Below are 14,271 nucleotides of genomic sequence, written 5' to 3' on the forward strand. Positions count from 1 at the left end.
CTGGCAGCGGCCGTCTCTGGGCTGGTGTGGGCAGGTCTCTCCAAGCGCTCAGGAGCCCCCCAGCAGTCTGAGATGCAACGGAGGGGAAATTTAACCGCTTCACCTACCCTTGTCGCTGGTCTCCAAGCCCCTCGGGGGCCTTTCTCCTTCCAGTTCTCTGCAACTTCTTCCCGGGGAGTCTCCTGTATTTTCAAGCACCCTTCCTTCCAACCCTCATCTGATCTGTGTTTCTCTGCCTCTTTATTTTTTTTTACTTTCTTCTAAAATCTGTCTTTCTTGAAGAGAGACTCTGGCTGGCGGCTTTTCTCGTCCGCCATCTTGCCCCTCCTCTGTGGTTGTTTGTTGTTTTTTTTTTTAACACAAGTGACTCTATTTCGATTCAGAAAACTTACGCATCACCCCTTTTTAATCAAGATCTTTCTCCGAATGCATCACTGATCAATCATCTTGTCGTTAGGTTTTGATGTGCCTCAGTTACTAGTCTGGTCCCATGTTGGAGGGAGTGATAGGCAGCTAGGAGTCAGTGTCAAAACTTTTATCCACACTTGAGCAACAAGGGAGGTTTGAAGGGAGGGCTCTCAGGCTAAGTCTACCTGGAGTCCATTATTAAATTTAATTTTGTCTGTTTCATAAGTGTTTGCTATCATCTCAAAGTTCTGGGCCAGTATTATTCTGTTAAGAGTTGTACCTCTGGAAAAATTTAACAAGTAATAAATACAAAGTTTAAAATGGGAAAATAAAGTAAAATTAATAGTAATATGATAATCCCGGTTTGCATAATGGTTTTGAGATGAAGACCTAGGTTTAAAGGCAACCAATTTAATAAATCAAATGACCACTGTCTGTCCAGTGAAAAAGGTAGACAACAAGAGGGGCAAGAGTCTCATAATGACATGGAGTATTGTTCCAATGTCTACAGCATGGAAACGTCAACTTCTCATCCTGGTTTGCAGCTCGCATGTCTCTGGTTATAATGTTGGGTGATTGAGTTTAATTTTTGTGTGGCACATACATCAGGTGTAAGACTTTTCCTTAAAATTTATCCAGTTTCAGCTTATAGGACTTCAGAAATAGAGCATATCCCATTTTTAGTAATTCCATAGAAGAAAGTTGGGTTGGAGGAATCTAGAAGAATTCAGTCTAGTTTGTAGTATGGGCAGATAACAAGAACTTGAAAATAATGCACAGAGCTACAATCTAATGACAGGTGTATTATAGCTTTTCTTTAGAAACATAGCTTTTTCACTGTGAATTCATCACGTAGGAATCTCAGATTTAAAAACTTCTTGAGGCTGGGAAGCCAAACCAAGGCAGATCTTAGATTTTTACCTATAGTCTTAAGATTCCTGGGCTAGGCAAAAAGTGACAACTTTTCTCCACTCACTAAAAGCTAGGAACCCTTAAAGCCAGGCACTCTATGCACATACTCAAATATGATATTTCAGTCAAAGCTGTGGTAACATAACCAATGTTTCCAATTGTATCCTGCTATAAAGAAAGAGCAGATTTTTATTAGACTTATGCAAATAACCATATCGCCTTAAGAAAACTCATGAATAGTTTCTGATTTTTGGAGGAATCAAGTAGGAAGAAAAAGCAAATGCTTCCATCTTTGTACACAAAAGCATATCTAACAAAATTCTTGTAAATTTTAGATAGCTTAAAAGAGAAAATTTCCTTAAATCTGGAAAACAAAATATTTACATAAAGAACAAATAATATTAAGTAAAAGTCATAAAAACATTATCTTCTTCAGTTATTTAATCTCACCTAATTAGTTTTTGTTCTGCTTGATCTTGATTAGCAGTTTCATAAACCCATCAGTTTCTTCATTAGAGTTTTGAAAAAAATTTATTTAGCCTAGTTATTAGAAAAGTTATTAGAAAAATCTTTTCCATGAATCTGACTGCAAATACTTTTAGAAAAGAATTCAAAAAAATAACCGTGGATGACAAAAAATTAGAATAGCCATTATTAAAAATCTGATGGAAGTTCATAATAATCAGCAATTGACAAGGACATTTAGTTATTTTTGTGGCATACAACATAATATCCAGAATTATAACTGATGACATATTTCTAAGATTTTTACACAATTTTGGAACACTGATATCATAATATATCCATAAATGTAACTGAAAAAAGATCTAGCATCACTTCATTTGACAATGTTTTCCATATAATTTGCCAGTTAAGCCTAATTATTTAGTATCTGTGCAAAATGAGAAATACATTCTTTGAGGCTGTCCAGGGGTCCAACAGAAAATCCCAAAGTTAATTCTAAGTCAAAAAGATATAATTTAGAATTTGATCCCGGGAAGCTTGCCAAAGATGTCACAACGTTTAAAACATTTTATCAAAATAGCATCACAGGTCACTGTGAAATAATAGTCATTCATTTCACCAGAATAATAATCAAAAGACTTCAAAAAAATATATAGAAAGTTATGTGGATTTAAAAAACCTTAACCTTTTCAAAGCTCACTTTTCCTAAGTAATCAAAAACCTAATAAAGACAACACAGGAAATTATCTTGATAAAAAGTACATTTTTATTTTATTAGGTCAGTTACAAAAAAATAAAGAAAACCTCCTGCAGTGTGATTGCTTCTCCTTATGGAAAGCCCATTTAGATAATCCAGAAGTTAAACCTGATGAAAGGGTACTCTCTCTTCCTGTTTACTGGTTCTTATCTATCTTGTTTTATGTATTCATTCATTCATTCATTCACTTAGAGAGAGCCTTGCTCTGTGACTCAGGCTGGAATACATTGGCATGATCATAGCTCACTGTAGCCTCAAACTCCTGGGCTTAAGTGATCCTCTCGCTATAGCCTCATAAGTAGCTAGGACTATAGGACTATACGTGCATGCCACCACACCTAGCTAGTTTGTTTTTTTTTTAAGAGAGATTCGTTCTTCCCATGTTGCCCAGGCTGGTCTCAAACTCCTGAAGCAATCCTCTTGCCTCAGCCTCCCAAAGTGCTGAGATTACAGATGTGAGCCACTGCACCCAGTCTCTACCTTGTTTTTATTTCGTTCCTAAATCCATATTTTGAAACAACCTTTAAATAACATTTAAGTTAGATAAAATTATTCTTTTTTCTCACTAAAAAAACATATTTTTAGATCTTTCTTATAGATTTTTTCATTAAAAGTCCATTTTTGGTACACTGTATACAGAATTTTATATATATAGGTGTGTGTGTATATATATATATATATATTTTTTTTTTTTTTTTTTTTTTTTTTTTTTTTGAGACAGAGTCTCACTCTGTTGCCCAGGCTAGAGTGCCGTGGTGTCAGCCTAGCTCACAGCAACCTCAAACTCCTGGCCTTAAGCAATCCTACTGCCTCAGCCTCCCGAGTAGCTGGGACTACAGGCATGTGCCACCATGCCCGGCTAATTTTTTTCTATGTATATTTTTAGCTGTAAAGGTCATTTCTTTCTATTTTTAGTAGAGATGGGGTCTGGCTCTTGCTCAGGCTGGTCTTGAACTCCTGGCCTTGAGCAATCCTCCCACCTCGGCCTCCCAGAGTGCTAGGATTACAGGCCTGAGCCATTGTGCCTGGCCAGAATTATATATATTAATTAGAATTTTAACTCTCAGTAACCTTAATTTTTATTAATCAATTTTGAACTTCATATTACATATCAGTATTTCATAGATGAGAACAATTTATAATTTTCAGAAACATGTTTTCCATAACATAATTTTTAATGTATATTAATAAACCTAAATACATTTAATAAACCTAAATATAAAAACTGAGCTATTAGACAAAGCTCATCATAATTTCAAATTATTTCTTTGTTATAGCCTGTGAATATCAGGTGTTCACCTAAGTAAGAACCTTAAAGTTAAATATATGGGCATTTTGCCAATAACTCAGAATACACAGTTGTTTTCATTAAACCAACAATATTCAATTAGTCTTATTTATCAAAGAATTGCACAAAGATCATTGTTTTAGGCTGGGTTTAAAGTTTTATAACGTTTGTATCAAACCCTAACACCTTATAACGTCTAGCAAAGATGGCTCATGCCTGTAATCCCAGCACTTGGTGAGGCCAAGATGGGAGGATCACTTGAGCCCAGGATATTGAGATAAGCCTGGGCAAAAAAGCAAGACCCTGTCTCTATAAAAAATTTTAAAATTAGCTGGGTACAATGGCTCACATCTGTAATCCCAGCTCCTCGGGAAGCTGGGGCAGAACAATCACTTGAGCCCAGAGTTTCAGCCTGGGTGACAGAGGGAGACCCTATCTCTATATTAAAAAAAAAAAAAAAAAAAACCAGCCTGAGCAAGAGTGAGACCCCGTCTCTACCAAAAATAGAAAGAAATGATTTGAACAGCTAAAAATCTATATAGAAAAAAATTAGCTGGGCATGGTGGCACATGCCTGTAGTCCCAGCTACTTGGGAGGCTGAGGCAATAGGATCGCTTAAGCCCAGGAGTTTGAGGTTGCTGTGAGCTAGGCTGATGCTATGGCACTCACTCTAGCCCGGGCAACAAAGCGAGACTCTGTCTCAAAAAAAAAAAAAAAAAAATCTAGCAAAGACAAATATAAAACTGTATGACCAGTAACCCAAGCAAAAATGTATATTTACAATCTTGAAGACATTTCTATTTTTATTTTACCAACAATCTTTAAACCAGATTATTTATTACAGATTTACTTAAGTCACATGAACTAAAAGGCATTTGGGTTAATTTGTATATATTTTATATGACTCATTTATCTAAGCCATTTTGAACAGAATTTCTTAAGGAGTTTCTAACCAACTATGCCAAATTACCATGTAGACACAACATACAAAATAATGCATGTTCATATGCATAGATACACCAACACACACACACAGACACACATACACACACACACAGATCTTAAAGCTCTCATTTAGAATTTTAGTCATGAGATTGTAATATAAACTCACTAGTTTATTAAAAACAGTTGGGTCCAAATTATATTTTAAAAAAAAATGAGGCCTATTCACATGGCTAAATTTTATTTGCCCCAATAGATAGTCTAATAAAAGCTGTGGACCAAAATTTTGGATAAAGCAGTTTGGTTTTAAAATAACCTTTTTCAGTTTCAAATGAGTTTAGTGTTAAATTTTCAATGTTTATATTTTAGCTAGGACTTGCTGGATTATATAAGAAAGACAAAATCTCCAAATAGCCTTGAATTTTTTTTTGAGGGTAAATGTTTCCTTTTATTTATTTTTTTTATTTCAGCATATTATGGGGGTACAAAAGTTTAGGTTATGTATATTGCCCATGGCCCCCCCACCCCCTGAGCCAGAGCTTCAAGCGTGTCCATTCCCTAGACAGTGCGCATCGCACTCATTATGTAGATATACACCCATCCCCTTCCCGCCCCTCACATCTGCATTCAAAAATAGTCTAATTTCCATCTTTTTTATATGCTGGTATAGCATTGTCTTCATCCTTTCTTGAAAAGGGCTATTCTTTTGGGTTTTTAAAATTATGGTAAAATATACATAACAAAAAAATAAGCACTTTAACCATTTTAAACTGTACAATTCAGGTGTACTTTTTTTAAGTGCCAAAAATGTCATTCTTTTTTAAAATAATAATGAAAATATACAGTTGTGGGGGTTGTTTTTACTTGAAAAATTAAAAAGTTGGTACCTTTCTTGAGTCCCTAACTTTGTTTTGAAATACTACTAGACTGAGAAATCCAGGAATCCAAGAACCATTGCCTTAAAGGAGAGTTGAGATTCAGAGGGGCAGAAAGTTCAGGGGTGGAAAGTGGCAAGGACAAGCCTATAGAAAGAGGAATGTGCAGGGCATTTTTAGGAGTGTGTAGACCAGACAACATACACAAAGTGTTATGTTTGGGTCCACTTTTAAATATTTAGTGCTTGATGATGTTCTGCTAATAATAGAAACTCAATAAATATTTGTTAATTGAGTGACTGAGAGTTTGAGTCAGATTCAGAAGTTTGAATTTTATTTTCTAGACCAGAGAGCTTTCCAACAGATGTGCCAAGAATGGGCAGGCAATGTGCTAAGCTACTGATCACCCTCCAAGGGAGCCAGGCAGGAGCCAGGGCATCTGGTTAGCTCTAGGCCAGGTATATTTGAGTATGCTGTACAAATATAATAATTATCCATAGGTGCCATGGGTGGAAGAGGATGAGAAGCAAAGGGGAGTCACTAAAGATAATTGAGCAGTGGAGATATACAGGATGGCAATATTTCCAGCTAGACTATTCCTATGGTTTGAATGTTCATATCCTCCCAAAATTCATGTGGAAATCCTAACCCCCAAGGTGATAGTATTAAAAAGTGGTGGGCTTTGGGGAGGTGATTAGATCATGGGGCAGAGCCCTCATCAATGGGATTAGTGCCTTTATAGAATAGGCCCCAGGGAGGTCATTTGCCCTTTATACAGAGTGAGGGTACCATCTATGAGAAAGTAGGCCTTCACTAGACATCATGTCTGCCAGCACCTTGATCTTGGACTTCCCAGCCTCCAGAACTGTGAGAAATAAATTTTTGTTGTTTATAAGCTACCCAGTTCATGGTATTTTGTTATAGCAGCCTAAACAGACTAAGAGAACTATTAACCTGGAGGTAGAACAAAAGGTGGATCCAAACTCAAAGCTGGAATCATTAGGACAAAGAGTTCCAAGGGTTATATTATAGACATTTGCTAATTTTTTCTTCCCCAAATTTGTTTCTTCTCCCCTGTCCTCTCCCCAAACCCTGCTTTTTAAAAATGCCCTGAAATTTTTCACAAAATGGTCTTTTTTTATTTGCAACTGAAAGATTGTTGATACACAAGGTTAAAGTGATCCTCGGAATAAGAGAGACAAAAGTGGGGCTTTGTGGGAACCTCACACTCTGGGTAGAGAGTAGCTCTTTAAGGGGGAAAAAGTAGAGGAGTCTAGGAGGCTACACTGAAGTGACTAGCCATCAATGGATGAGGGTGGCACTAGGATGGAAAAGGAAGGGCTGGCTCTGAGCTTCAACATGAAAGAAGATACCCAGAATGGTTTCTGTTGTACCTCCTACTTTGGTTAACACTGCTGCCTTCTCCTTAGGGATGACAAAGGCCCCCAACTCATCCCCAGGGAAATGATGCAAGCAGTCACTAGTAGGAGTTGGATAAGCAATGAGAAAGTCAGGAAAAGAGAAAGGGTTGCATGGCCAGGGACAAAAAGAGGGGGCTAATAAAAGGGATGGTATGAGTGTTTTAAATTGCGAAGAAAAAAAGACATGTACAGAAACTTAGAGAACAGGAGGGCAGCATAACATGGTTGCTAAGAGAGCTCCTAAGAATAAGCTAAGAGTTGGGTCCCTGGGACCAGACACCAGTTCTAAAACCAAAAGTAAATTCATGACTTACTATTAATAGCTTTCTCAATTCGCCTAAGCTTCCCTTTCTTGTCTGTAAATGAGCATGAAAGTGCCACCTTTATAGAACTGAGGCCCCCAAAATATAATGCAGGGAAGCCCCTGGCAGAGAGTGTCTGGAAGGAGTGAGCCTTCATTATTTGTGGTTTTAAGAATACGAAGACAGATGAGCACAGGACAGAAGAGCATGAAAGAAAGTAAAACGCTGCTTTGCTTAGATCCTGACCCTCTTCAGCAGCAAGTACTGAGTGTTCACTTTGCACAAAAGGAGCACTAAGGGAAATTAAAAGAAAGGATCACACTTCCTCTAGAAAAAAATGGCTTTTAAGAAATGCCAGTAACATTTGCTTAATTTGTTCTGTGCTGTACTAGTCTCTGATAGAGCCACTTAGTAAATTTGTGCTGAATTGTGCCCACAGTACTAGCGAACTTTCAACATTGAACAGAACAAAATATTAAAACATCAGAATGACACGGGAGCGTGATTGCACGTGGCGATGCGTGGCAGTCCTGGAGAAATCGGGGCCCACCAAGCCAGGCGGGCCCGACTTATCACCCGCCCAGCGAGGGTTGGGACGGGCTGGACGTGACCTCGCTGGCGCTTTCATTCAACCTTGAATCCTTCGCCACAGGAGACCGCCTGGCAGTCGGGCTGGGGTTGGGAGGGGAAGCAAATCTGAGAAACAAAGAGAGACTAGGCGGAAAGCCTCTGGGACCAGAAAGGAGAAATGGGATTCTGGTTTGGCAGTGACACCAGGTGTCCGCTATTAATAAATAATAGGGCTGTCTAAACATTTATAAGGCACTTTATCGATAATAACAAGCCATCTCCATAAGCCACTCTGTCAGTGGTAACAACAAATAACAGTAGCTCCACGTTGGCATTATCTCCTTTAATCTTCTCAACGTCCGCTAAGCGCGTCTTATCGTCACCATTTAAGGAAACCGTGGCTCCAACAGGTAAAAACTTGGCACACAGCGCAGGGGAGTCCAGCCTTGACCCCAGACCTCCAGGCTCGGGCGGAACGGTGGCGAGCCCCGGCGAGCCGCACCGCCGCCTGCCCAGCGGGGAGGCCTGCAGGGGCGCCGGGAGCGCAGGTAGCCGTGGCCCACGAGGGGGCGGGCTTAGCCGGCCGGTCCCGCCCGGCGCCCGCGGCGGCCACACGCAACTGCACCTGCCCGAGGCTCTCAGTCGTGCCCCAGCCTCGCCGCGAACCCGGCATCCCGCCGCCGTGCGCCCCCGCGCAGCTCGCCAGCCGTCCACGTGGAGCCCGGCCCGCCGCCACACTGCACGCCCAAAGTGCGCCCTCTGCCCTCGCTGGGACGGAGGGCCCGGCCGCCGTCATGCTGCCGGCCATCTACGCCGCTTTGGCGGGGCTGCTGCTCCTGCCGTTGTTGCTGAACGTCTGCTGCCCCTACTTCTTCCAGGACATGGGCTTCTTCCTGCGGGTGGCCGGGGTGGCCCGGCGGACGCGCAGCTATGGGCACCGGCGGCCGGTGCGCACCATCCTGGAGGTCTTCCTGGAAAAAGCACGCCAGACGCCGCACAAGCCTTTCCTGCTCTTCCGCGACGAGACGCTCACCTACGTGCAGGTGGACCGGCGCAGCAACCAGGTGGCCCGGGCGCTGCACGACCACTTGGGCCTGCGCCAGGGAGACTGTGTGGCGATCTTTATGGGTAATGAGCCGGCCTACGTGTGGCTGTGGCTGGGGCTGGTCAAGCTGGGCTGTGCCATGGCGTGCCTCAACTACAACATCCGTTCGAAGTCCCTGCTGCACTGCTTCCAATGCTCCGGAGCAAAGGTGCTGCTGGCCTCGCCAGGTGAGCCCCGGGGACGGCTTCGCCCTGGCACTGGGGCTTCTTCGCGCGTTGGCAAACCAGCAGCAGCGTGGGGGTGGGGGCTGCAGAGGGAGGTTCGGATCGGAACTGGAGGTGTAGACAGAGGGGTTGGCAATGTTTCCTTGAAACGCTAAACAATGATCATTTAGAAGTACATGTTGTGGAAGCTGATTTCGCGCTAGGCGCTGTATTAAGCTCTAAACATACAGCGGTGCTTCCAATTCTCACAACTGGTAGGGTTTACTTTCAGACTTGTATAGATGAGATCACTGAGGCCCGCAGAGGTGAAGCCTCATGCCCAGGTCACAGAGCTGGTGGGTAACCAGGGCTCTCTACCTCCAAAGCCCAGGCTTTTCACCAATACTTAATATTTGCATGAAAACGCAGAGGGTCTTGAGTGTGAACTCTAATGGATCCAGAGGGACTGTTCTCACCTTTGCTGACTAATTGGCTGCATGATCATGGGAAAGTCATTTCCCCTCTCTGTCCCTTGGTTTCCTCCTCTGTAATGAGGCAGTCTTCAATGTTGCTTCCAAATCTCAAGTACTGTTAGCATCTCTGGCTTCAGACTGCGGAGAGAAGGTGACCCCACCTGATCCCCAGAGAGAAGACTTTGGGGATATGCTACAGCGCTCTTGTGTGCCCCTATTGCATCTGTATCAACTGTGACCCCTTCAGTACTATGGTTACCTCCTGCCACATTTCAACCAGACCTGAAATGCTGTGCTAAAGTGGTGACCATGACAGGAAGAACCAGAGAATGTGTTCCCTACAGGGCTTGTGGTTTTCTCTTCCCACAGAGCTTGTCTCTGCACTTGAATATGGACCAGGGGTTGCTTTTCTCAGTAAGAGGAGGCCTAACCAGGTGTGGGCTGAAAGACCTAGGTGACAGGGTAGGGACCTAGGGAGCCAGGAAAGCTCACCTTTCTGGAAGCCCTTTCTGTGCCAAGCCCTATGCTGAATGCTTTTATTACCTTGAAAGATAATATATTACTCTCCTCCACCCCCATTATACAGTTGAGAAAACTAAGGCTTAAAATTCCAACCTATGTCTGTTCAACTTCAAAGCCCATGCTCTTTCCAACATCATGCTGTCTTCCTCCACATGGATGTAAGGTGTTAGAGCTGGAAGAGATCAAGCATCCGTCCGCTCTACCCCTTCATTTCACAGCAGGGGAAACTGAGGCAAGCTAAGCAAGTTGCCTAGTTTCACAGAAAGATGAAATGTTGATTCTCTTGTGAGAAACCAGGCAACTCACACACCTGTTTCATGTGGCATAAAATAAATAGTACAAAAAATGTCCAAAAAAAATAGGCTTTGTATAAAAGTTTAAAAGCAGAAAGACAAGCTTACAGGCAGCTAAATTATTTGGCAATGATCCTTTCAAGAAAGTTTTTAACAATTTCTAGTTGCCTGAGAAAAGAGACAATTCCACTGGTTAGTATTAATAACTGGGAGACTCTCTTAAACCCATTACTTTATCAGCTTACTTAGATGGAAATTATTAACATGGTGATCTTTGTACCACTTCAGGAAGCATTTAAATTCTGTTTATCTCTTTAGTATCCCAGGCCCCCTGGCAAGGAAGTCACAAGGCTTGGAATTTTATTCCCAAAAAATCTCAGGATTAAATGACTATAATAGAGTTTGGTTTTGTAATAAAGTCAGAAATACAGACAGATACTCTCTTCCTTACTTCAGGCAACAGTCTTCTACCATAGAGCACTGTGTTTATGTGGAGAATATAATGAAATTCCTATGTTCACATCAAACTCAAACTAGGCTTTCCTATGGCACTCTCTGGACAGTAAACTGACCTCTGAGGGAGGGAACACATTTGGAAAATATTCAGTTTTTCTAGATCACTGAGATATGAGGTAGAATTACACTTGGTCTGAAATAATTACTACAAAGAAAGAAACAGAGTCCAAAGTTGCATGTGTATTAAATGTGATCATGTGGAACTGTGTTGAATGGACTGATTCTTAGAATTCTTTAGAGTTGGAAGGGATCTTAGGGATCCTATAATCCTCTAACTTTAATGAGTGTGTTATATTTTTTAAAAATGTCTCAAAAAGAAATTTTAATAAGCATAAGAACCATCTGGGAAGCTTATTTTGAAAAACAGACTTCTGAGCCCCATCCCCCTAAACACCGGTTCAGTAGGACTGGTGGTGCCTGGGAATGTGTGTTTTTGTAACAAGCCCCACCCCAACCCCAGATGATTTTGAACCAAATGGTCTGAGGATTAGGCTTTGAGAAACAGTCAGCCTAGTTTCCACTTGTTTTATAGCTGAACAAACAAAGGCCCAAGGGGGCAGGCTGGTGATATAAATTGCCCAGGGTCTTATTGGTAGTTAGTAACAGAAAGGTAGAAATAGAACCCAGATTTTTTTCTTACTTCCGGGGCACTTTTTATTCTATCACACCATATGAACATGGTACATAAAGATGAGTATGATTCTGTACTTTAAATTTCAGCTGCAGGGTTTGTGGGCTAGCAAGAGTTCTTGAGCTCCAATTGTCTGTCAAATTCTGGAGTATATGTAAAGGACCAACACAGTGGCATTTATCATGAGGATTGATCCAGTTGTCATGACTTTTGGGGTCGCTTCATAAAGCTTAACAGGGCTTAATACTATCAGAATTTCAGTGCCTAATTATTCCTTCTGAATTTACTATACTTACAGAAAGTCAAGATTCACAACCTCTTCCCTGAATCAAACAGAAACACTGTCTCCCAGAGGATATGATTTTCTCTCTGTTGTTGTACATTTTAGGATCATTTTCCATGGCAGGGTATGACCTAAGTAATCACATGGAAAAATTGCCTTCAACCATATGAACCTGTATCAGTGTTGTAGTTATTCGAAGCCAACTGGATGGGCCAGTAGTTTTTCACGCAACTTCCCAAACATAGAATATGGGTAAAACAGGAAAGCATATTTAATTTCACACAACATGCGAAATATTTTATAAAAATATCCAAAAGAGACCTGAAATAGTCAATTTGCTCTTTTTCCACTTTTACTAGCATTAAGATCATCATTAAACTAGCTCTTCTGCTGGAAAGATAACCCAGGTCTTCTGAGGGCTCTTTCATCAGCTCTCTGGTCAAGTCTGTACTGCCCGCCTCAACATAACTATGCATAGTTCCCACAGTGTAGATAATACTTTTGTACAAGGTGTTAATAACAGTTAAAAATACTCTCTAGTACAAGCCTGAGGCCCAGAGAGTATCTGGGTAAAGGGTAAAATGTTCTAAATTACCTTTGATCTGGTTTTGCAAGGTCGCAAAAGAATGAAATTGGACCTCTTTTAAACAGTGTGCTAAAGGAAAATGCTTTCAGTAGCTTTCAAAGGTATTACATCATTGAAAGCTCTAAAACAGGAGAACTTCACTATAAAACTAGCATTGGGACCAAGGATAACTCTTGTCATACAAGCTTTTGAGGTTAGGAGTCCCGTCAAGGTACAAGTTAGTTGCCATGATGGGATGGAGAGATAAGAAGATGAATTAGTTCAAGGATTTTACAGTCCAGTAAAGGAACTAAACCACATATACAAATGATTATGAAGCCCAGGAGAATGTGCTAAGTATGTTTGGAGAGCTACAAATTGCTGTGGGAAAATCAAGCAGAGGGCAAAAGAAAGCTTCTTGGGGGCATTGACAATTGAGCTGGACAAGTGCAGTTGGGGAGGGGCCATTCCAGGCAAAAGGAACACCAGAGGCAGTTTTGATCAGGTCCCATAGCACAGTGAAATGCTTCATGAAGAGTTTTACTGTGCAAGAACAACAGCAGGTGAGACTTAAATAATGGCCGTTTTTTAAAACTGTTTCCTAGAGGGACACTGTTGTAGAGAAAATAGGGACTCAGAGAATCCTAAGAATAGCCAACAGCACTGGCCTCACTTCCATGGAAGGAGATAATTTTCTAATGACAACTTCAGTCCAGAATCAAGACATAAAGATAATCTAATTTCCACTCTTCTCACCTCTCTGGGCTGCCCAAGGAGTAACTTACATGAGTTGCTTCAGTGCACTTTGATTGTTTCAGAGGCTTAGAATCCTCTCATATATCTTTCAATAATGCTGTAGTAATACCTAGCAGATAGTAGGCACTCAATACATGTTTGAGTTAATGTTGAGTTACATGTTGAATTAATGAATTCCACCATTCTGGTTGCTTGTAACAGGCTTTCTTCCCTGATGCTTAAGAACCATTGGGTTGGGCATGAGGGCCTGAAAAATAATGTAGCAAAATCAAATATAGCCTGATGTCAGAAAATTTATTTAAACTCAATCTCCCCCAGGCCCAGCCTTACCCTATCGCAGATTTGCTTACCTCTCAATGGTCCTCCTACCCAATCACTGCGTCCAGCCTCTGGCAGTGGACCGTAGGAGAGACATGCTCTCTTTGGGTCTCAGTGCATAGAGGGAGCAGGTGATGAGCTCAGTATGGGCTGGAAAGGATCTATGGACAGGATGGTGGGAGAACTTTCTACAAGGATGGAAACACAGACACCAAATGAGTAATATGTCCCGGTGCTGGGGTTCCTAGCCTAGTAGCCGAAGATCCCAATGGAGAGCTAGCTTAAAGATATTTTCTAAAATTTTTCTTCTTACCAGCTTATCGCTAAAGGTTGCAAGGGGAATGGTTGTCACTTCCATTCAAGAACAGACTGACACTTTGCTAGCATATGTGGAAATACAGTTCATTTTATTGAGAAACAAGAAGAGAATGAAGAGGTAAAAACAAAATAAACCCTGAATCAGCTGTTAATGTTATTAAATCTGGAGGAGAAGCGTAGAATTCAGATTATTCTGCATAGAGAGTGTAAGTGGCCAATATTTGAAAAGGACCTGCCCCCAGCCTCTGAGAAACAGGGAAGTAGACAGTTGGTAGACAGGTGACATGGTTGCTTACGGATATCGAACAATAACAATTATGTAAGGCCTGGTGTGACCTGGTAACCCCATGATAAGGGTTAACCTTTGATTCCAGGGCTATTCAGAAAGCAACAGTTCACATAAGCAAG

General features: G+C 41.2%; 1 protein-coding gene across 1 annotated transcript in view; it reads left to right on the forward strand.

The window, feature by feature from the left end:
- Positions 1-8,533: 8,533 nt before the first annotated feature.
- SLC27A2 (solute carrier family 27 member 2) overlaps positions 8,534-14,271 on the forward strand; it is a 38,384-nt gene continuing 32,646 nt past the window's right edge. Inside the window, exon 1 of the mRNA XM_045528947.1 lies at positions 8,534-9,212. Within this exon, the coding sequence (XP_045384903.1) occupies positions 8,735-9,212 (478 nt within the window). The 5' untranslated portion in view covers positions 8,534-8,734. The remainder of the gene's footprint in view (positions 9,213-14,271) is intronic.

Source organism: Lemur catta, chromosome 1 (assembly GCF_020740605.2).
Source record: "Lemur catta isolate mLemCat1 chromosome 1, mLemCat1.pri, whole genome shotgun sequence".
Lineage (NCBI taxonomy): Eukaryota > Metazoa > Chordata > Mammalia > Primates > Lemuridae > Lemur > Lemur catta.